At 35.5% G+C, this 24,604-nt stretch overlaps 1 protein-coding gene across 1 annotated transcript in view; it reads right to left on the bottom strand.

Annotated features, from left to right (window-relative positions):
* Positions 1–172: 172 nt before the first annotated feature.
* Positions 173–24,604, bottom strand: part of AKT3 (AKT serine/threonine kinase 3) — a 414,439-nt gene continuing 390,007 nt past the window's right edge. Inside the window, exons 13-14 of the mRNA XM_031968694.1 lie at positions 9,454–9,556; positions 173–4,104 (exon numbers count right to left, since the gene is read on the bottom strand). Of these exons, the coding sequence (XP_031824554.1) occupies positions 4,019–4,104; positions 9,454–9,556 (189 nt within the window). The 3' untranslated portion in view covers positions 173–4,018. The remainder of the gene's footprint in view (positions 4,105–9,453; positions 9,557–24,604) is intronic.

Raw genomic sequence — 24,604 nt, forward strand, 5'->3', positions numbered from 1 at the left:
TTTACATCTGAATTTCGTGTCTTCCTATCACACTCCTATTACAGAGAAGCCTCATCTTCAGTGGTTAATATTATAACTGTAAAAAAAAAAAAAAAAAGTTCTTTTGCAGAAAAATATCCACCTTGACCTTTCAGAAATGACAGACAACAGCCAATAATAATAAACAGAGAAGTAGCAGATTGACATAGTGCTTTATTTAAGCTGTCTGTACGAAGGAAAATAATGTGCATCCCTATCATATACGTGTAAAAATACTAAGGATGTACAGTGTACAAAAACAGTTTCTTGTAGTTATTTCACATCCTTGTGGGTCATATACTTAAGGAAATAAACAGTTTAAGTATGACCGACAGTAAGAGTAATACAGTTCCTTGGGTTCATAGTCACGTCTGCTTAAAATCCTTAACCAGATGACTAGATCTTGCACAGATCTAATGAAAGAACTAGCAAGGTCAAGAAATGTCACAAACTCTAAAGCTACAGGGAGGTAATTCAATTACCAATTTAGAGGTGTCATTTATGGTTGTTTATTTATTTATTTAAATAAATACTTTACAGTTCATGCTTGCCTGTAATGCACTACCAGGAGCAAGATAAGGAAATTCTACTGTAGACAGTACAAACAGTAGCAGCAAAGTGTGTACATTGAGGTGTAATAGATAGACCCTGCAGTTAGTAAGGAAGGACCTTACTTGTGTACTCTAGGAGAAGCACAATGGCCCCTGCAAGAAGAGTCAGCTTTAAGAAGCTAGAAACCGGGGGTGGGAAATGGAAAACAATACTGGAATAATGTTCTTTAAGCAACAGGAATGTGTTGGAAGATGCAGTTAGTGTAGAACGCAAAGCTGTGTGCAAATCTGCCTCCAGTTCAAACAAAGAGCCGACTTCCTCAAAGATGGCTGCAGTACAAGAGGGCACTCTCAAGTGACAGTCAGTACAAACTGGAGTCAAGCACATCTGAAATATCCCATGACTGAAGAGTTCCAGGTCTCTCAAAGCCTTTTCACCTGCCAGAATTCTAAAACTACAATTGTGAGCAAATACAAGTCCCTCCGATCTCTTTTCAACATTGTAATTTTATATTTATTTTCATCCTTTTTTTCCCAGCTTACATGATTTGGGGCACAAAATCAGAGATTCCCAAACTCTAACAGAGTGATGTTCTGTTTGTCCTGAATAAGTCATCCATTTTCTTGAAAGCAATGCTTTTTCAAATTCAACCTGAAATAGCTTTCCAATATTTCATCAAACTCAAATGCAAACTTTACTATGCGATTACAGAAGCAGAGTGGCTAAGCACAGGGTTCAGAGAACCACAGGCTGTTGCTGGAGACTAAGAGCCAGCTGGGAGAAGCTGATGGCCTGGGGCTCAGTCAGAGCCAGTCATTAATCTTTAGGAAGTGTCCTGTGCCAAGGTCATGAAGAACACTTATCTCAAGATTTAAAAATAAAAAACAAAACAGAAAAAAACAAAACTAGTGGATGTGCCTTGCATATGGGCGACAGGCTTTCTGTTGGTCCGCAGAGGGCATTTCAAAGGAGCAAATGCTCAGGATGGTCAGTCAGCCAGGCCCCAGCTCTCATGTCCTCGATTCATCTGATACTTTCCAATGAGTGCAAAACAACTTATGGGATGTGCTCACTATTTCTACTTTCTTTTCCAAAGATGAAAACTCAATAATACATCACCAGGTAAAAAGATGAAATCCATAAGTATAAGCAAAAGTGAGATATCCCTTGCTTAAATTGACTACTTAATATTAAATATGAACTTCACTCAGAAATACGAAAAATTAGAATAAAGTCTATGTCTGAATGTGTCTTAGCTGCCTTAATAAAATGCCCTTTATCCCCCTTGTCGGCCCCAGTGTAGCCACTGCCAGCAGTGGTCTCACATTAAATCTGCACTTACAGCATCAAGCAGCTAAGACATCTGCATATGAATATTATTTTTCCTATCTAAAAGTCACTTGCTCTTTCAAACACACAATCATAATACTACATAATGCTGCCATTTGTCACTGTGGGAGCTGCTAACATTGTGAAACCAGAATACTTCAATGATAATCCTATGGAGCAAGGATTTCCTTCTACTGGTAGTAAAAGCAGCCTTCTGGCCCTGTAGGCTTTATAGGCTACTGTGGAAAACTTCAGCTCCTAGCACCAGAGGGTTTAAATCTGAAGATCATTAATAAAGGAGAAAGATGAGGTTTGCATACATGCCCCATTCAGTAAGAAGTGTTGGGGATTTGGGGACATGAATATATACAGAAAAAGAAAACTTGGAGGTGCTCTTTTTTTTTTTCCCTGATGACAATTCAGTGATTAATGTACCATGATCTGCCCAGATATGCCGGGCTTTCTTACTTGGTACATGCCCGCGCTGCTGTCTTCAATCCGCCCTCTTTACGTTCAGTACGCCAAGTAAAGTGCTTCTCTCCTCCTCACTCTGGTGTCAAACCACTTGCAAGCGTTTCCTTCGCCCCAAAGAGACCATCACTTCTATTCTGCTGCCTGGCTTTCATAATACATTAATTCTCAAAGGAGCAAAAACATTGGTTTGTTTTGTTAACTCCCTGGTACTGGTGATTGGGCTCTCTCCATTGACAGCACCAAGGCGGTTAAATGACAATCTGTCTTCCCCTGAAGCCAAATTCTATGCAGCGTATACAATTTCAGAGCCTTGTCAAAATGTCCACATAGGAGAAAAAAGTGCATGATTCTTATCAGCTTGTACATTCCTTTGCATGTAGGACAAACTAAACTGCTTTAAGCCTAATCTATGTAAGTTGCAGCTGTATCTGCTAGGAGGACACACGCAATCTTCATCACTAAAAAAATAAATACTACTGCAATATAAACAAAACCAACCCCAAAGGACATTCAAAGATCTTAATATTTGTGAAAAGATAATTCACATAAAACAAAGTAAAAGTAAAAACATGGAAGGCAAACACCTGTTTCTCTTGGTGCACAAGTTTTGGTGAAAAGCAGGATCCCTACGCCTGTCTACATTCTTTAGCCATCAGGAGTGATGTACATCAAGAAGGAAAAAAATTTAAAAAACCAAGCACATGGAAAAATGCTCTCTGGTGCAAATCATTTCATTAAACCTTTCAAGGGACTTTAATAATGCTGAGTTTATGCCGCCTTCATCCCTTGGCTATGTGACGCTTATTTGTCTATGATTGCACATGAAATCTGGAAGCCTAAGTGTGACACTGGGCAACTCTAGCCCCTCTACTTCTTCAGCAGTAGCCAATGAGGAATTTACATCTATCTATCTATCTACCTATATGTGTGTGTGTGTATGTATGTATGTATATGTATGTATGTGTGTATATATATACATATATTTGCACATATGTATATATAGCAACAGTTAAGTCCTTTGCTCAAATGCTTTCCAAATGAATTCCAGCCAGATGTTAATGACATATACCTGCTTCAAGTACTTATATGCCCTAATCCAAGCTTTGCACAAGCACATCACCACCCTCTCCAAATTGCTTATTTGGACTAGCACAAACAGATGCAAGAAAACATTAGGAACTAAGTCTTCTTAGTCTAATTGATATTCTGATCACCTGCTAGAAAGTTAAGAAATGCATCTAGAACCAATTTATCTCTTTTTTAACCTCTGAGGTGAGGGAGAAACCAAAGATGACAACAGGTGCACAGACGTACAACGGAGGACTCATGACTTCCAAAGATTGCAGAATTACTTCTTAGAGTTGCTATAATAGTGAGACGGTAGCAGCAATAGCATGAGACCTTAAGACTGAGATAAAAGTTCATGCAAAAACAAAAAGGCAAGTGTGTCTGTGTCTCTGTGTGTGCGTGCCTGTGAGAGGGTGTGACGGGGGATGGGGCGGGGGGGGGGGGTCTCGCTGGGTTGGGGATGACGTCTGAAAGTGCTCCTGCTATCTCAGCGAATGGCTAGGACTGGTGGTGATGCCCAGGAATCACTGTTGGTAAGAGACCTAGGATGTCAGTGGTGCAGCAGAACTCAAGAGGATTATTCTCGTCCACTTGCTGAGTAGGAAAACTGTGGGAAATGTGGCCGTCTCTCATTGTCCATGCAGTCCATACCATCCTCATCATCTGTGGGGATGAAATAACACTTTGAACTTCACATTAATTTTTCAACAAAAACTCTCTTTACCTCAAGGATTATGTTTTCCCTGATACCCACAAAAAAAAAGAGATCAAGTTCCAACCTACATGGCTTACGTACACTTGTGCTCTTCATTAAATTATAACTGGACTTTTTTAAGGATTTCTTTTTTTCTTACAAACTTAGAGCCTCTAAGCATCTTATTATGATGATCAACACACAGTAAAGATTAAATATTACTCATGAGGTAAGTAAACTGCAATAGGAAGGGAGAGCTATATTGATAATCTACAAAATGACTAAAAAGTAGCGTTTCCATTTAAAATGTCCTTCATATTCAGTATTTCTGTTGTTTCCATTAATATAACAATTTATTATTACTATTAATTACTATTTTTATTCCTATTTTAAAGATATTCAGAGATTTGCTATCTCACTATTTCTTTCATAAAGGTTTAGTGATTCATTCTTAAAATTCAAAATTCAAATTCATTCAAAAAACTCATAGCATTAAATTAAATTTTACCTCTATCCTTAAAGCACATTTCATTTCATTCCTTCTGCTGTATAAGTGGAAGAATTAGCCATAATTGTCTATTCAATAGTCTTTTGCATACTTATCCTTTTAATTAAGTGAGTCCCAATTCTTTGAATATACCCATTTAAGGGATACTTCATTCTCCCACCCTCCTATTGTCTTGGCCATTTTATTGCCTCTCTTACAAATATCAGGAAAAACAGAGTAAGAGACACATTTTAGACCACTGTGACACTTCACTTCATAATATGCTTACAGCATGTTCTACAAATATGACATTTAATAGCCTTGCTATAGAAAAAAGAATGCTTTATATTCTCTTAAAACATAGGAAAGAGTTTTTATAAAGCCTCAATTTTTCTGTTTCTTCTTTTTTATTCTCAATCCAGAAGATCCAAAAAATTGTGACACTATCTACAGCTGGGTGTCTACAATGTACCCAAAGCACGGCTATCAAGCAGTAATCAAGAAATTAACAAACACTTGTTGGGGACCTACTGATGCCCATCTCTTCCTTCCTTTCCTTCTTTCTGTGTCTCAGTTTCCATCTCAGAGAGGAGGAGCATCTCATCAGAGAAGCTCTGCACAAGCCTGCCCCGCCTCCACATCATGTGTGTTATCTAACAGTAAATGTCTAGGGCAAGGAAGGATGTAATGAAGCATTCAGAACTGAGCCCAAACAACAACATATTACAAGCCAAATGGGCACAATGTTGGAAATAAGCTAGTGGGTGAACACAAAAAGAATGAGAATCCATTCCTGATCATTTTGGGATACCAGGTCCTTATTAAGCATTTCATAGGCCTGATAGGGTAGTAACACACTAGTACTTTGTTCAAAAATGTTCCAAGTCTTGGGGCTACGTTTCTTAGTACTACTAGGGTCCTAGAGCAGGAGTCAATTTCCTTCTACCTAATGCCTGTGCCATTAGCATCTATCTGCTTTCCTAGAAGTAATCCACTTTTATTTTCTGTAGATTATTTTAGTTGGGGAAATGTTGTTTTCTTATCAGATGGTTCATTCCCAAGAAAACTATGTAACAAACATATATTATTAGTTGTTGGATTTCACAGGATTTATTGACTCATAAGTGGTAGGGAATAATATCTATTGAGACACAATGTATAAAATTCTTCATTCTATAAAGACATAGAAGCCAAAATCCCTGTTATCTTTATAACATGAGTCAATCGTATTTTTAAAAAAGTTTTTCCACATAAACAGCTCTGTTTTGTTGAGAAATTTCAAGCACTCTCAAGATGTACAAAGCCTGGTGTAATTTGAACTCTCATAGTCAAAGAGAAGCATAAACAGGCCATAATCTTATTAGGCCTCCACAGAAAGCAGCCTTAGAGTTCCAGCATGGCCAGTCCCTCTGATGAGGGGACAGGAAGAGTCCTGCATTTAGTGAATAAGCCCCATCTAGCTTCTTCTGCTGAAGATTCAAATCACTGCTAACAGGGTTCTATGTTACTTATGAATTCAGAGAAGGCAACTATCTTGTCCTCATAAAAATATTTTTCTAATTAAGAAAATCCACATGCTACATTATCTGTAGCATCTTCACCCACTGGGATACCAGGCTTCCGACTGATGTCACACGGCTGTGATTTCTTAGCATTTTATCCCTTTGCTCACCTTCCATCGGGCATCCCTGCAGTGAGGGATAATGCAAAAACATAAAGAGAGCCCTCAAGAGAAGCTGGAGGCAGGAAAAGGTCCTTTGGCCCTGGCAAGACATTAATTACTGTACTAATGTAGGATTGGAGACTACATGGAATTTAAAATGACTACTGTGGTTGTGTGTCCAGGCCTGGATGTTGTAATGACATATGTGACCTCATGAAGAATTATGTACATGTATAAGTATGAAATATGTATGTACATACACGTGGATATGGCTGTCCTTAAGATTCAGAGGGACAGTTATGTGAGCTTGGTAATTTTAAAAAATTGACAAAGATAATGCCAATGATGACCTTTAGGCAAAATACCTGGATTGGTGAATGTAGAAATATTAACTGCTCTCACTTAGTATCTGGACACATGGAAAACTACCTGGTTTTCTTGATCAACTTAACAAATTGAATTCTATGGCAACAAAAGCCAAACCACCAGATCTCAAGGAAAGTCCCTCTGTATAATAAAGGTAGAGGGCCATCAATCAACAACATAATACTTTGTCTTCAAAATCTGTTCAATTAATTAACAACAGTATGGACAATCTGGCATGCTGTTGCAGCTGTTTGTCGGAGCTGGAACATGTTTGCCTCTCCAACTGCTGGTCCGCACTAAAAAAAAATAACTATATTCTGCATTTTCAGAGTGAAGCGGTGAGTGGGAAGACAATCGTTAACTAGTGGAACTGTTGTGGACTTTCATGAACAAAGCTTCTGTGCCTGCCTCTGCACAGCCAGAAGAATTACCCAGGATTTCTAACCAGCTCTGTTATTTAAAGCGGCACGAAGTAAAGATTATGTTACATGTAATCACAGTTCAATGTTTCTCTGAATCTCCTTCAGTTGTCCTTTGAGAGAGCCTAAGATAGAGCCAATGATTATAGTTACAACATCGTTTAGTACATGTACCCATCGACTACAGCACATGCACGGAAGGCAATGGAAAGGCAATTCACAATGGAGGGGCTGGAGTTAACGAGCAATGAGACTATTACTCTACAACAGAGAACCAAGAAATAATCTGACAGCCGGTGCCAAGAGCAGCACTGGCATCTGAGCCAGACAGCCAGCAGGAGCACTACCTGGGCAGACTCAGCGAATCCCTCTCTGCTAAGCAAAAAAACATAACCAGAGAGGCAATCACCTCTTTCTCATCTGGGATTGATACAAAACTTTTCCTGAACCTAATCAACTTGATCTCCTCCATGAATCTCCTTGGATATGAGCGAAGTGCCCATCAAGACTTGTCAGTTGGACGACATGAAGCCCATTTCATCTGAGGGGTCTCTGGGCCATCTCTGAGCGCCATGTTACAGGGAGGACACCGCGTCAGAAATTTGAGCCGTGTGGCGAGGCCCGTACCCCACGTCTGGCCAGGCTTGGCCTTGGACAGGCTTAGAGGTGGGGGTGGATGCTGAACAATCTACCTAAGAATTATAGTTGGGGGAGGGTGGCTTCATGTATCTCACTATTCTAAATTATAGTCTATCTTTCTGAGATTCTAACTAATCTTTAAAGATTTTGAGATCTCTAAGTTTATAATTTATGTTAATAACCAAAATTTCTGAAACACAAATGTATAAAATTCAAATTGTCTTCTAGAGATGATTAAAAATGCCTTGATGTCAGAGCACTGAATTTGAAGTTAGAGGAATCAAGAGAGAATTTTGGCTCTCTTACTTGGGATCTGTATAAACTTGGCATTTAAATACCTCTTTCTGGTACTTAGCGCTTCATTGTCTATAAAATGAGCAGAAACTAGAAAAGCTCTTAGATTCCTTACAATTCTAAATCCTATTGTAAAAGGCAGCTGGTTAGCATGGTAGATGAGACTTTGGGACTTGAGAGTCAGAAAAATCTGGCTTCAAATTCTATCTTGGATGCTGTATGACACTGGGCGATTCCTTTAACTACTCTCAGTCTCCCTTTCTTCATCAATAAAATGGAAATACCTACCCTTCCAGAGCTATTGTGAAATCAACAAATGTACAGCACACTGAAAATGTGGGCCATAAGCAGGTTCCAGCTGGGCTGCTTGGGGTGCTCTCAGCCCCTTTCCCTCCCCCTCCAAGGTTCCTTTTGGTAGTACATGTACACAGGGGTTCTTTCTAGAACTCTTCTTTCCTTTCCAGGATTTTCAGATATACTAGTAAGGCAACAGTAGGATACATTGCCCTGTTCTACATGTCACCTTAGATGATGGCCTTCAGTCTGTGGCTATTTCATACAAAAGGAAAGCTTGGACTACTTCATTTTCTGAGATGTTTTCCACCTATGGAATTCTGTGACTCTCTAAATGAATGAGATGGGTACTCTACATGTGGATTCCCTTCCATAGAGAGTCAACACATGGTAATAGTCTGGGCAAAGTTTTTTTTTCTCTTTTTTAAAATAGTGTGACATGGCTTTTACATGTGCAAAATAAAAAACTCTTCGAAAATTCTTTCATTTCCTCAAAGTTTCCTTCAATCACAGTTTGAGCTTCATTTCTGGACTGATGGTGACATACACATACCCCTGAGAAATAGCAATTGTCAGCAGATGGAAACAGGGATAAAATGGGTCTGATTACCCTTTCTTCCACTAGAGTACATTTATTTAGGGCCTGCTTCTCTTCCAGATCCATCAGAACAGAATTCAAGTGAATCTTATACAAGGTACTTGAAGCATCACAACAGCTTACAACACGTTTACACTGCTGGCTAGAGGTCTGCAATGTAGCGCAACAGCAAGTCAGGAGGGGTTAGAAAGTAAGAAGGCATCAGTGACAGATATATTTCAGATTACAATCTTTCATCCTAAAATTAAGTCTTACACCTAACTAAACCTCCCTCCCTCTCTCTCCATGTGTGTCTGTCTGTCTGCCTCTCTCACTATGTGTGTGTGTGTGTGTGTGTGTGTGTGTGTGTGTGTGTGTCACTGTCTCTCCCTGTCTGGCTCTCTATTTCTCTCTTTTACTTTATTCACTATTTTCATCGAAAGACTACATTCTTAAGATGAATAGACTCACCCTGCTGCTGAATTCAGATTTAAATATCTTTGTATTGTAAAACATGCTCTATTTCCCCATCCTAGTTAGCGCCTTACTTACTATACTTACTACTTACTATTTACTTACATTTTTCAGGCGGTGTTATTGTAATTGTCTGAGCTGTAAATTCTTCATCAAAATATCTGGTGTCTGTCTCAGATGTTACTTGAGGTTTAAAAGGAGGTACCAGCTGAAGGAGCAAAGAAACAAAGTGTCATCAGTGATGCTCATTACAACAAAGGGCAAGTACCACATAGATATAGTCACTCACCAAATGGTGAGTTAGCTGTGGCTGGCAGAGGACTATTTGGCTGATTCACTGTATGAGCGTGAGACTACTTTAGTTTTCTTGTGCTTCAATTTTTTTGAATTTTTTCAACTCAAAAGAGTTTTGGAGGAAGTTGCAGAAGAATGGATACTTTGGCTGTTGTGATAGGAAATGAACTTGAAAGTGGTTTCCTTCCCTCTCCCCTAGTTAGGGAGCAGGGTGAAGAGTCAATAATGATATATATATATATATATATATATATATATATATATATATATATATATATGTATAATGTATATACATATATTATATATATATATATATTTCCTCCCTAGCACAGAGAGGAAGGAGACAAATGGAAGGAGGGAGGGAGGGATGAAGGGAAGGAGAAAGAGAAAGAAAGAGAGAGGGGATAGGAGAGGGAGAGAGCAAGGGAAAGAAAGGAAAATCCTGTCTGGACAAGTCAACTTCACTTTTCCTGGCCTCCATTTCTCATCTATAAAATGAAGGGATGGACTAAATAGACTATAAAGTCCTTTTAAGCTTGAAATCTATGAACCTTTGATTTTTATGCTATCTGGTTGAGTTTCTTAGCAATAGAAGTATATTTTCATAATTGAACCTTCTCCTTAATCCACTGGCAGGACAGTGTTTTTGAATTTCACAAAACAAAACAATTTGTTTTTGATCCTGATAAGATATATAACCATAAACATTTCTGCCATGCAACTGTCTGTGATCAGTACAGGTGGGAAAACAATTGAGGAGAAAGGGACAGGAAAAGAGTTTGAGGTAGAGGTTGAGATCATATGATCTTTCAGTTTCCTTGGCTATAAAAAAAATGACCAATGGAACAACTACCTGTGAAGCTGGTCCTGGTATCCTGATAAAACCTGTTTAAACATCTCCTTTTGTTTTAATATAAAAAATGTGATGTTTTGAGCAGAAAAATAAAGATCATATATAAAGTCATTCATAAGGAGAATAAGGCCTTTTTAGAATAACATTTTTATATAAGAAGGAAAAGATAAAAATAGAAGAGTCAAAATTGGTGTTTGGTAAAATTTCTCCAAAGCAGAATTAATTCCACATTATACAATCAAATCAATGTGGGGGTCTTTTGATCAAAAATTGTCACTGCTAAGATATCAAATTTTATGTGAAACAACAATGTAAAACTACTTAAACCATTCCAATAGACAGCCAATATAATAAGAGGTTTTGGTGGTATTTCAAAACACATTTTAAAAGTAAATTACTACATTTCAGTTCTTGGCAAGCATTTAACTAAGCAATTTTCATTTCCTTTCTCGCTCTTCTTTTTTTTCCCTCAGTACCAAATACACAAATTGTCATTTGAAGCTCGTGGATTCATCTAAGCACTCTTTTGGGGCCTAAATCTAATCCTGGTTCTATTTATCAACGGGTAATAAATACTATAGAACAATGTGGTTGCCCTCTCAGCACCTTTTAATCCCCCCACCTGGAATAGGGCCTTCTGCCAGGGACCAAGGCAAACCCACAGAAGCTGCCAGGACAGATTTCTTTCTAACTGTTCCATCAGAATGATTTGACATGAGAAAGCAACTCACTAGGCAGAAGGGAAGTGTGCCTTCGTCAACATGGAAGCAAGTTTAACACTGCACATACATGCATGATGCCTTTCAGGGTGCATCTGAGGCAGTCTGTCCATGGCAGTTTAAAGATCTTCAGCATAAATACTACTCTTCCCAGGAGGAAGTGGGGAGCCATGCTTCTAGCCTCTGCTGTGATAGTTAACTTTCAGATAAATAGTCCCACGCAATGTAAGCTCCTTGAGGGCAGAAACTTTCATTTTTGTCTCTATCCCCAGAACTAATAAGTTGCCTATTAGATACTATCAAGGCTGATTTAAGTTTACAAAGTCTATTACTGCCTGGTGAGTGAGGTCAATTTTAGCAAACTGAAACTTTGGAAGGTTAACTCAAGTTGGCCAGGAATATGGAGACAAGCAGGCTAAATGGCATGCTCAGGCCCACATGGATGATGTTTAGAACAGAATTTGAGCTTAGGTTTACCTGGGATCTGTGGTTGCTCCACTGTGCCACCTGGCTGCCCCAATTTTAGAATGCAAGGCCCTTGATTCTAAATCTATAGAGTCATACATGAGCAAGGGTAAACTACTGTGGAAAAAACACTGGATAGAGTGTCTCAAGATCTAGATTTGAATTATGGCCCTACCATTCATGAGGTGGAAACCATGGAGAATCCATGTAACCTATTCAAGTCTATAAAGTAGTCAGATCCATATTTACTCAATGAGGTATCAGACTCAAAATGTATAACACTTTGCAGACACAAAGTCCTATACAAATGCATTATTTTTATTTTAAGTTTAATTCCTTTGATCACAAATGAGTCATTTTACCATTCCATCAGATGCCTTTAATGGGTATTTGGGATAAGCTTTGCCCACTCTTTCCCCATCCTCACCTTTGGCAGTACCCTTAATGCCAAGTCTGTCAAGATATTGGATATATAAAAAATTTAAGTATATTTTCAGTTTAAGAGGAAGTAGTTATATTGTAACTCCCCTCCCTCCCTTCAATTAAAAGGAGACAGTTAAGTGATATGGTTGATACAACTCTGGAATATGGGAATTATAAGGATCTAGATTCCAATCCTGCCTTAGATAAATATTAACTATGTGATTCTGACAAAATCACTTATCACAAGCTCAGTTGCTTCATCTATAAATGGGCATAAAATTTTGAGGATCAATGGGCACATTATACTGAAAGGTGTTTTGCAAACCCCGCACTATATGATAACTGTTGTTATTATTAAATAAGTTTAAAATCACTTAATTTGTAAAAGTTGCTAGGGACATTAAAAAGAAAATCATCACTGCACCAGACAGTGGCCCCTGAATTGGAACTTAAGTCAAGAAATAATAAAAGTGCAGTATTAATTTGGACCCACTGAAATCCTTGTCATCTTGGATATTTCATAACTGTAAGATGGTAGAGTCTTCACATGATGGTAGAAGAGAATGGGGGACATCAGGGCACAACTAAGAGTCCACTGTGTTAGAACACAAAGTATATGAAAGGTGGTCATATGAAAAATGACTAAGAGTCAGAACCAGACTCTAAAATGCCAATCTAGGGATTATACTTTATCTATCCTATTGTAAATAAGAAGTAACTGAAAGTTTTTGATCAGGGCAGTGACATAGTTAAACCATGTGCTGAGGAGGTTATTTTGATAGCTATAGGAAGAGAGGATCAAAGGAGGTGGAGAGAGGAAACAGGAACCTCACATAGAATACTAATACTAATACTACAGAATACTAAGACAGAGAAGTAAAGGCCCTAGCTGGAGTGATAACATTTTATGAGGAAAAGGTACATGCAAGTTGTTGAAGTAACTCTAAAGGGGTTGATGACTGGCTGTGGAGAATGAGGGAGAGAGAAAATCTGAGGAAAGCTCCAAGGTTTCAAGAATGAGTGACCCAAAAGATCAATTTAAAAAAGAAAACTAGAAAAAGTGCAAATTGGGGAGAGGATGAAGTCAGTAACAGGAATCCTAAGTCTGAGGTATGCACAGTAGAAATGTGTAATAGCTAACTGGAAAGGCTAGACTAGAGGTCACAGGAAAGAAACAAGGAGAGATGCCTCACAATGTTGGGAGACTCAGATATATTTGCAACTATGTCCCCTTTACATAGAAGATAATGGAGGCTGGCAAGAAGCAACGATTCTTCAGGGATGAATTCAGACTCCAATTCCAAATCCAGTGTTTTTTATACAACACCACACATTAGAAAAGGAGGAGGGACGTGTCTGAAAATAAAGACAGAAGTCAGATCAAGTCATCGGGGATCGAAGCTATCAATTTCTACAGAAATATCACAGCAAATGAAGACTGAAGCCTGACCCTGCTTCAAAGTTGTGGCAATCAGAAAGCTATGGGGACCTCATCCCGAATGGTTTGGAGAGTACAGAGTTTTCACTGATGATTACAGAATCCTCTTCCCTAAAAAGAGTGGGAAGTTTTTAAAGTCTGCAATCATGCTTTGCCTGTACCTATAGAAAAACTGATTTTTGCCTTGATTTCTCCGAGCAAGTATAAAGTCAAAGCCAGTTGAAGGCCGAGGAACCCTAATTAGACCAATGTCCTGCTTTAGGAATCAGTGGGATTAGAAGTATTTTCAGGATATCAATTATTTCTACAAGAAAAGCCAAAGTTCTGAGGCCTAAGTTTTGTTAGTTGAAATATACAAGATAAAAAGTGCAAAGGTTAATTTTTCAGATTTGGATTTCACAAATGTATAGTCTCTTAAAAATACTAGCAACTGTATTTTCTTTTTAAGAAAATTGACAACTCTAAATTTTAGATAGAAAAAAGAAAGTCTACAAAGCTAGATTGGTTTCATATATGTTCTCAAATAACTGTTTTACATTTTATAGCTAGCAGGTGCTATCAGTATCATGTCCTCTTGCTTTTCTTCTGGACATAAGCACTCAGTACTCCCTTTTATAATATGAAACTCCAATTTAAAACCAAAGTCTGCTTGCATTCAAGTAGTCCAGGTATAAGCAAAGCAGGAAGATCTTAACTTTAAGTACTGAGTCACTGAGCAGCACATTTGTGACTGAAAACTAAATATCCTTGGTTAAAAAACATATTAAGCTGTGGACCCACACACTCAATAGCGTACACCAAGATAAGATCAAAATGGGTCCATGATTTAGGCATAAAGAACGAGATTATAAATAAATTAGAGGAATACAGAATAGTTCACCTCTCAGACTTGTGGAGGAGGAAGGAATTTGTGACCAAAGAAGAACTAGAGATCATTACTGATCACAAAATAGAAAATTTTGATTATATCAAATTAAAAGGCCTTTGTACAAACAAAATACAAACAAGATTAGAAGGGAAGCAACAAACTGGGAAAACATTTTTACAGTTAAAGGTTGTGATAAAGGCCTCATTTCCAAAATATATAGAGAACTGACTCTAATTTATAAGAAATCAAGCCATTCTCCAATTGATAAATGGTCAAAGGATATGAACAGACAATTTTCAGATGACGAAATTGAAACTATTACCACTCATATGAAAGAGTGTTCCAAATCCCCTATTGATCAGAGAAATGCAAATTAAGACAACTCTGAGGTACCACTACACCCCTGTCAGATTGGTTAGAATGACAGGAAACAATAATGATGAATGTTGGAGGGGATGTGGGAAAACTGGGACACTGATGCATTGTTGGTGGAGTTGTGAAAAAATCCAACCACTCTGGAGAGCAATCTGGAATTATGCCCAAAAACTTATCAAACTGTGCATACCCTTTGATCCAAGCTACTACTGGACCCCAAAGAGATACTAAAGAAGGGAAAGGGACCTGTATGTGCAAAAATGTTTGTGGCAGCCCTGTTTGTAGTGACCAGAAACTGGAAAATGAATGGATACCCATCAATTGGAGAATGGTTGGGTAAATTGTGGTATATGAATGTTATGGAATATTATTGTTCTGTAAGAAATGACCAGCAGGAGGAATACAGAGAGGATTGGCGAGACTTACATGAACTGATGCTGAGTGAAATGAGCAGAACCAGGAGATCATTATACACGTCAATAATGATACTGTATGAGGATGTATTCTGATGGAAGTGGATTTCTTTGACAAAGAGAAGATCTAACTCAGTTCCAATTGATCAATGATGGACAGAAGCAGCTACACCCCGAGAAGAAACACTGGGAAATGAGTGTAAACTGTTTGCATTTTTGTTTTTCTTCCCAGGTTATTTTTACCTTCTGAATCCAATGCTTCCTGTACAACAAGAGAAATGTACAGTTCTGCACAAATATATTGTATTTAGGATATATTGTGACATATTTAACATGTATAAGACTACCTGCCATCTAGGGGAGGAGGTTGAGGAAGGGAAGGGAAAAGTCGGAACAGAAATGAGTGCAAGGTATAATGTTGTAAAAATTACTCAGGCATAAGTTTTGTCAATGAAAAATTATAATAAAAAATAAATAAAATAATAGTTAATAGACAAAAAAAATTACATTAAGCTGGAGGAAAAAATAGGGCTTTCTTAGGTATTCTTTCAGGAACTGCAGCATTCCATATTTAAGGTGCTGAACTCAACAGATATACTTTCTTGCTGAACAAATCATTTTTTAGAGTCTCTTTTCTTATGAAATCTCCATACTACATAAAAATATGACTTTTATATATATATATATATATATATATATATATATATGTCTCCATACTACATACAAATCTACATACAAAGGGCTACTAAATCATACAAACGTTTCTGTAGAGGTATTATTTCCACTTTTTTTTTCGAACACAAAGAGTGGGACTGGAGCAAGGAGTGAATTTAATCAGGAATAATAGCCTTTCCGCATTTTCTGAGAAGCCACTTATAATCAGGCCAAAGAGATGATAGGATAAATAGGTGCTGTCCCCAATTGGGACATGTTTCCCAATTCCCTGGCCATTAGCCACTGTCATGTTTGCCCTTTGATTTTCTGTCAAGGCTCAATGTTAGTTCTGAAATGTGCCGGGAAAGCTGTAGCTATTGCTGAAAGACTTTCTGTCATCTCCACTATTATCAGTTTGACTAAATGGGACAAACATTGACCTTTATTACGTCTTAACTATCTTCCTTTCCTTAAAAGGAAAAAACCCAGCCCCTGACCTCAAAGATCTTGCATTCTGTGAAGTTACAGGAACCCATACAAATGAATTAAAATATATACAAAGCAAACAAATGTAAAGAGAATGTGATGATGTTGGCAGTGAAGGTGGCTGTCATTACTGGATGCCTGAACTTTGCAAAGGTTGATCAAGTCACCAGGATGATCCCATAATGTACAGAGAAATACCAAATGCACAGCAACCTTAGATTGTTGACCATATATGTGATTTATTTCATCCAGATATCTAAATGATGTAATATATAGAAAAAAATTCTCTATTTTGCATTTTAGACAATGGATTTGTCTAAATCCATCTTTAAACTGATTCTTTGAGGGAAAATGGAAAACTTTTTTCATTACTTTTCATTGCTACTAATAAAACAATGAGATAAATTGATTTCATTATACCATTTGTCTTCCTCTAATGTCCTCTTCTGTCTCATTATGGCTTTGGAGATGAATTTGGGTTCAGCAGACTCCAAACTCTAGCAACTGGAAAAGCTAAAAATGGACTTGGTGATGGAAATCTTGTCCACAGTGCAAATATATCTAACAGCCTGGGTCATTTCAGAAGCTTGTCACCAGAAGACTGGCCATGAGGCAATTAATTATTTAGTCCCATTTTTCCCCTCGCACTATACAAGGAAAATACTATATAAAATGATGACTTAGATATGGCAAAATTTTGAAATGATTCTCAATTTAAAGTTTCAATTATATTCAGTCACCTTCATGTTAAGTATATTTTCTTTTAGTCAAAGGATTTAGGAATTTCCACCCTATAAATAATATTCAGGTACACCCTGATTTTTGTCACAATGTATTTTGTTAACTTTAACAAAGATATCATAAATCAAGTCATATTTCTCTTCTCAGTAGGAGGGAACACTTTTGATATCCAATGTGTCAGATGCTGACACAAGTGGTTGCTGTAATGGTCAGTTTTCTTTGACTGTTTTTCTCTAAAATAAGAAAAGGATCAGGGTACGAGCTAAAGGAAAAACATCTATTGGAAAATTAGGCATTTGCTGACAGACATAGGGTCAGTGAGTCAGTTTGTTTTTACTTTAACTGTATTTCTTTTAAATATTTTCATGGGGGATAGGGATGGGGATGGGGCTGTTGGAAAGTGACAGTAATAACTTCTTAAAAGCTTCTTTTAGAAATTCTAATAAGAAAACATTTTCTTAGTATTCTGGTCAAAAGTGTCTGGACTAATTAATCTCAATTAGACATGTGTTTATTCTCGTATTAGCTGTCAATTCTGATATAATGCCCTACTTTTTTTTTTTTACATAATTTTTTATCAAAAGCTTAAGCAATTTCTAACCCATTCCCAGACCAATTTCTCCCCGAGTTTGTCCAGGCCTGCGCCATGAAATGATTACAATCCCAGAGTGACTGTTCTTTGAAGTGATCAGGCTAAGAGAAGGAAGAGAATTTTTGGATTACTTCAATTCACCTCTATAAAGCGAGAAAAGAAAATTCTTAAGAGATCATAGGATTAAATGGTCTATGAACATAATCCTCTAAAGTTCACCAACATTTAAAAAATTATTATCATTCCTAGGTTATTATCTAAACTCTAATAAAAATTTTTCTAGAATTCTTATGTCTAAAATGCAAAATAGAGAATTTTTTTCTATATATTACATCATTTAGGTATCTGGATGAAATAAATCACATATATGGTCAACAATATATTATCAAGTTAGATACAACAAGTTTTTTTAATGATAAACTCGCTCCAAGTCCTATAAAATGGGCAAAAATATATATAATATATGGGCTTAAATATACCCAGAACTGTACACATATATCAGTAAGTCAACAACCATTTGTTACACAACTTCTGTGAGCTACAATTCTATGTACTAGAGAATCAAAGAAAGGCAAAACATGCTTCTTTTCTGCCCTGAAGGTGTTCACATTCTAAAGAAAAGAAAATAAAACGTATTAGCAGGGTTCTCAAGTCTAAATAAATCAATGATGAAACTGATCCATGGAACTCGTGGTACTACATGATCTAAATGCCATTTATAATATAACTTCTATGAGAAAATGCATGCTTATATGTGAGTGCCTAGAACACATCTTTCCCACCACAGTCACAGCAATGAGAAGGTTCCCACCTCCCTTCTAACTACTCTTTTCTAAGGAAAGATAGGCAGTAGAATACAAAAGATAAGGTCCCAGAGGCTTCTTGGAAGCCTTGGCCAATGAGTTTTAGTTTCCAACGGGAATAAGATGAAATATAGGGATGGATTACACAGCATTAGGAGGAACAGCAAAAGCTGTTTGTGTCCATAGAATGAAGGATCATCAATCAAGTATTACTAAGAGAGAACTTGAGGATTTATTAAGCAGCACTAAATGATTAAGTGGTAAAACCCAAACTAGAGAAGTATGGATTATATCTATGTAAAAGATCATAGCTCATAGCATCACAGACTTAAAAGCTGGAATGGCCCTCAAAAATCATCTAGTACAATGCACTAATTTGACAAAAAGAAAACTGAAGCTCAAAGAGTTGAGTAACTTAAGGGAGCACAGCCAAAATTTTAACTCAGATTGCCTGTCTCCAAATCCAAGAATCTGTATATTACTGTACATGCTTCATAACAGATAATCACTATATTTCATTATATCAGTAACCAGAATGCCTAGAGAAAGAAAATGGCAAATCACTCCAGTATCTTTGCCAAAAAATAATAATAATAATAAAAATAAAAAAATGGAATGCTGATTCTCTAAATATTACAAGCAAAGGGAAATGTACTATATATACTCCTTTTCAGCAATTATTTTCATATGATGTAAAGCAACCAAAGTATCATATAAGTAGCCACATTTCTTTTTTTTTAATTTAATTTAATTTAATTTTTTAATAACTTTTTATTGACAGAACCCATGCCAGGGTAATTTTTTACCACATTATCCCTTGCTCTCACTTCTGTTCCAATTTTCCCCCTCCCTCCCTCCATCTCCTCTCCCAGATGGCAAGCAGTCCTATACATGTTAAATAGGTTACAGTAGATCTTAGATACAATATATGTGTGCAGAACCAAACAGTTCTCTTGTTGCTCAGGGAGAATTGGATTCAGAAGGTAAAAATAACCTGGGAAGAAAAACAAAAATGTAAGCAGTTTGCATTCATTTCCCAGTATTCTTTCTTTGGATGTAGCTGCTTCTGTTCATCATTGATCAATTGAAACTGAGTTAGATCTTCTCTTTGTCAAAGAAATCCACTTCCATCAGAATACATCCTCATACAGTATTATTGTTGAGCTATATAATGATCTCCAGGTTCTGCTCATTCCATAAGTAGCCAAATTTTAAAAAAAAAATCAACATTTATACAACTGCACAATCATCACAGATTAAACAACTTTAAGGGCAAAGCAAAATACAACAGTGTTTTCTTTTGTGGTAGTTGTCTTTAGACAACTGATGCTCACTTCATGGATAGTTGCATTACTGCTGTGACATTAAACTATGTGAAAAAACTTTGCCAGATGATTGCTTTGGGGAATGTGATTATGCTCTCTTTTCTAAAATAGTTAGGGTTCAAGAGTGGTTGGATAGGCCAATAAGAATGAAAGGGTCTAGAGGTACACAAGAGTATTAATTTATATTGTTCTGTTTGTTTTTATTTAATAGCCTTTCATTTACAGGTTATATGTATGGGTAACTTTACAGCATTAACAATTGCCAAACCTCTTGTTCCAATTTTTCACCTCTTACCCCCCACTTCCTCCCTCCCCAAGATGGCAGGATGACCAGTAGATGTTAAATATATTAAATATAAATTAATACACAATAAGTATTGACTAAACTTTAATTTTTGTACAAAAGAATCAGACTCTGAAATATTGTACAATTAGCTTATGAAGGGAAATGAAAAAATGCAGGTGGGATAAATAAGGATTGGAATTCAATGAATGGTTTTATATCACCCAGAGTTCTTTCTCTGGGGTTAGCTTTCAGTTTTACTGCTCCATTGTAAATATTTGTTGATCTCATTGGGGATGACCAGGTCCATCAGAACGTCATCATCTAGTATTTGTTGAAGATAAATGATCTCCTGGTCCTGCCATTTCACCAGCATCAGTTGTTCTCCCCAGGCCTTTCTGAAATCATCCTGTTGGTCATTTTTACAGAACAAAATATTAAATATTCATATACCACAATTTATTCAGCCATTCTCCAACTGATGGGCATCCACTCAGTTTCCAGTTTCTACCACTACAAACAGGGCTGCCACAAACATTCGTACATACAGGTCCCTTTCCTTCTTTAGTCTCTTTGGGATATGGTAGTAATTTGCTGGATCAAAGGGTATGCAAGGTTTGATAACATTTTGAGTAGTTCCTGTTCCAGAATGGTTGATTGTTTCACAACTCCAAACAATCAAATGTCCCAGTTTTCCTGCATCCCCTCAGCAATCATCATTATTTTCCTGTCATCTTAAATCACAGATGTGTAGGGTATCTTAGAGTTATCTTAATTTGCATTTCTCTGATTAATAATGATTGGGCATCTTTTTCATTGACTAGAAATAGTTTCAATTTCTTCATCTGAGAATTGTCTTTTCTATCCTTTGACCATTTTTCAATTGGAGTCGATTTTTAATGAATTAGGTTAATTTCTATATATTTTAAAATGAGGCCTTTATCAGAACCTTTGACTGTAAACATATTTTATTTATTGCCCCTTCTAATCTTGTCTGCATTAGTTTTGTTTGTACAAAAAACTTTTCAGTTTGGTATAGTCGAAATTTTCTATTTTGTGATCATAATGATTTCTAGTTCTGCTTTTATAAATTCCTTCCCCTTCCACAGGTCTGAAGTCCTTTCCTGTTTCCTCTAATTTATTAATAATTTCATTCTTTATGCCTGGTCATGAATCCATTTTGACCTTATCTTGGTGTTGGTGTTAAGTGTGGATCAATGCCCGTTTCTATATTAGTTTCCAATTTTTTAAAATTTTGTCAAAACAGAAGTTCTTATCCAAAAGTGGGGTCTTTGGGTTTGTCAAAACTAGGTTTATAGTTGTGACTTTTTGTCCCTTGAACCTAATATTCCACTGATCAACTAATCATTCCTTAGCCAATACCAGTTTTGATAACTGCTGCTCTATAATATAATTTTAGATCTAAAAACCACCTTCATTTGATTTTTTCATTAATTCCCTTGAAATTTTGACCTTTTGTTTTCCATATGAATTTTTTTATTTTTTCTAGGTCATTAAAATTTTTTGGGTCTGATTGGTAAACTAAATAGATTAGTTTAGGTAATATTGTCATAATATTTGCTCCCCTATCCGAGCATTTATTTTCTTGGTTAGCAAAATTTGTGGGGTGGTTGTAATTTTGTAAAAGTTTTGGTTTTTGGCAGATGGGTTTTAAATATTTTATTTTGTGTTATTTAAAGGTTTTTGTAATGGGCTGTTGGATTTTGTTGTGTTTAAAATGCGATTTATGTGGGGGAAAAAATGCAAAAGTTTGGTTATTTTTCTTTTATTTTGGGTTTTTTCCACTATTTGGCAAGGTGATATTTGGTTTTTTGCCTTTTTTCTTTTTTGCTTTTTAAGCGCTTTCATCTTTATAATGGGTTGTGTGGGAACCTTGTTTCCTGACGGGGGGCGTTTGTTTTATGTGCGATGGTTTTTGAGTTATTAAAGGAAAATTTTTTCTTTGGTTTTTTGAATGGATGTTGGTTTGTAAATTTTTCTTTTGAGATGATTGTGGTTTTTTAAGGTTAAAAATAGAATTTTTGATGGTTTTTCCAAATTGCCAATGTTTGTTAAACCATTGATTGTGTTTTTTGGGATGATTTTTTGGCAATATTTATTTGTTTTGTTATTTTAATTGTTTTTTTTTTTTTTTTCAAATGGTTTAGGTTTTTACCATGTTGGTTTAGAAGGGGTGGGATTTTTTTTTTCAAATTTTTTGTTGGGGGCCAATTGTTTTTAAATGTTTGGTAGTTAATGTAAATCCATTGGTGTGGGGATTTTTTTAGGGAGTTGTTTAATTGTTTCTTTTCTTTTTTAAAGGGTTTTCCCAATTATTTTCTGTTAGTTGGGAAGTTTTTTTGGAGGTAGCTCCATTTCTTTGGTTTCAAATTTATTATAAAGTTGAGAAAAAACTTTTTTTTTCTTTTTTTCTTGGTGGAAAGTTTCCCTTGTTTTTTAAATACTTTTTTTTTCCTTTTTTAATAGTTTAAAGGTTTTTTTTTTGGTTTTTTATAGAACCATTTGTTTTATTAATTGTTTTAATGGTTTTTTTTATTTTTTTTTTTCCCCAAATTTTCAATTTCCAATTTAGTTTTGATTGGGGTTTTTTTTTTTTTTAGTTTTTTAGTTGAAGAATTCATTAATTTTTTTTTGTTTATTTAAAGTGGGCCTTGGTATAAAATTCCTCTTTTTTTGGGATAAAATTTTGGTTGTGTTCTATTTTTACTTAGTGGGGTTTAATTGTTCATTTTGCAAACTTCTTTAACATGGGTTTGTTTCAATTCTTTTGGTTATTTCAAGTTTTGGAATGTGTTTTTTATTGATATGTTGGGAAAAGTTTACTTTTTTTTTTTTGCTTTAATTTTGGTTTTTTGTTTTGGTCAATTTTTTGAATTTATAATTAAAAATTTTTTCCTTTTATTCCCATTTTTTTTGCTTTTTTTTTTTTTTACTTTTACTTTTTTTTTGGAAAGTTTTTGGGTGGGTTGGATTTCTTTTCAGGTTGCTTTTTTCTTGATTTCAACCTTTTTAGGAAGTTGGATGCCAACCACGAGTTAGGTTTTGGAATTTGCCGTTGACCCTTTAGGGGATGTGTTTTTTTTTTTTAATTGCTTTTATTTTTTTTGAGAGCAAGGATGGTGTTTTTGCAGGCTTTAAGTTTTGCTAGTTTTTTCCTTTCTTTTGTTTTTTCTTTAAATTGTTTTGTAAAAACAATTTAGGGTTTGATTTTGAAGTTGTTTTCCTTTTTGGGGGAGTTTTTCAATTGGTTGTTTAAATTGTTTTTGCCATTAATAAAGATTATGTTTTTTTTTGTATTTTTCCTTTTGGAATTTCCCCTTTGTATAAGATGTTTTTTAAATTTCCCCCTTTTAATTTTTTTTTTTATTTTTTTTTTTTTTTCTTTTTTAAGGGTGAGGAAATTTTTAAAAAAATGTCTTTTTTTTTTTTGAGTTGGTAGGGGTAAGGTTCCCAATGTTTCCCCTTCTTTTTGATATGATGTTTTTTTCTTTGGGATTGGTTTTCTTTTTGTCCCCCCACTTTTTTCCCTCCCTTTTTATTTTTCCCTTTTTATTTATATAGTAAATCTTATAATGTTTTTTTTTGTTTACAAAAAATAAATTTCAAAGAGTTTTTTTTTTTCTTTTGAGTTTTGGTTTGAAAATTTTTGTTTGTTTTGGTTTTTTCTTAGAAAAAAAATTCTTTTGTTTATTAAATTTTTTTTGGAAAAAATGTTTGCTGGGTGTTTTTTTTGGATAAGTTTTGGGTTTTGAATATAGTTGGTTATTTTTAATGTGGGGCCGTTTGGGTGATTTTTTGTGGTTTTTTTTTGGGGTTTTTTTGGCTGTTGTAAATTTTTTTAAACCTTGTTTAAAATTTTTTATTTTGGGGGTTTTTTAGGGTTTTTAAAGGTGTTCAATGAATTCTTTTTTTTATTTTTGGTTTTTAATTGGGGATTTTTTATATTTTTTTTAAAATAATATTGGTTTTTTTTTCGTTTTGGAATCCTCAATTTTTTGATTATTTTCAATTGTTTTTGGTAGATAATTTTGGGTTTTTGTTTGCTTTTTGGTTTGTTGGTGATTTTGTGTTTCAATAATCATTGTTTTTTTGTTTTCAATTTTTAAAAATTATTTTTTTTTGCTTTTTTTTTTTTTCTGTTTTCAAAGGTTTTTTGTTGTTTTTGATTTTAAATTTTTTTTTTCCTATTTTTTTTTAGTGAATTTTTTTTTCAATTTCCAGATTCTTTTTGGGAGTTTTTGTTTTTCCTTTCCTTCTTTTATGAATTTTTTTTTTTAATTTCAATTCTTATTTTTTTTTTTTTTTTTTTTTTTAATTTTTTTGTTTTTTCTTTTTTTTTTTTTTTTCTTTTCTTTTTTTAGGAATTTTTTGCTTTCTTGGGAAGATTCTTTTTCCCTTTTTTTTGGTCTTCAATTTTTTGGTTTTTGTTTTTCTATGAAGGACATTTTTTTGTTTTAAAAGGAGGGATTCCTTTGGGGGGTTTGTTTCTGGGGGGAAAATGCT

This window comes from Sarcophilus harrisii, chromosome 4 (genome assembly GCF_902635505.1).
Source record: "Sarcophilus harrisii chromosome 4, mSarHar1.11, whole genome shotgun sequence".
Taxonomy (NCBI): Eukaryota; Metazoa; Chordata; class Mammalia; order Dasyuromorphia; family Dasyuridae; genus Sarcophilus; species Sarcophilus harrisii.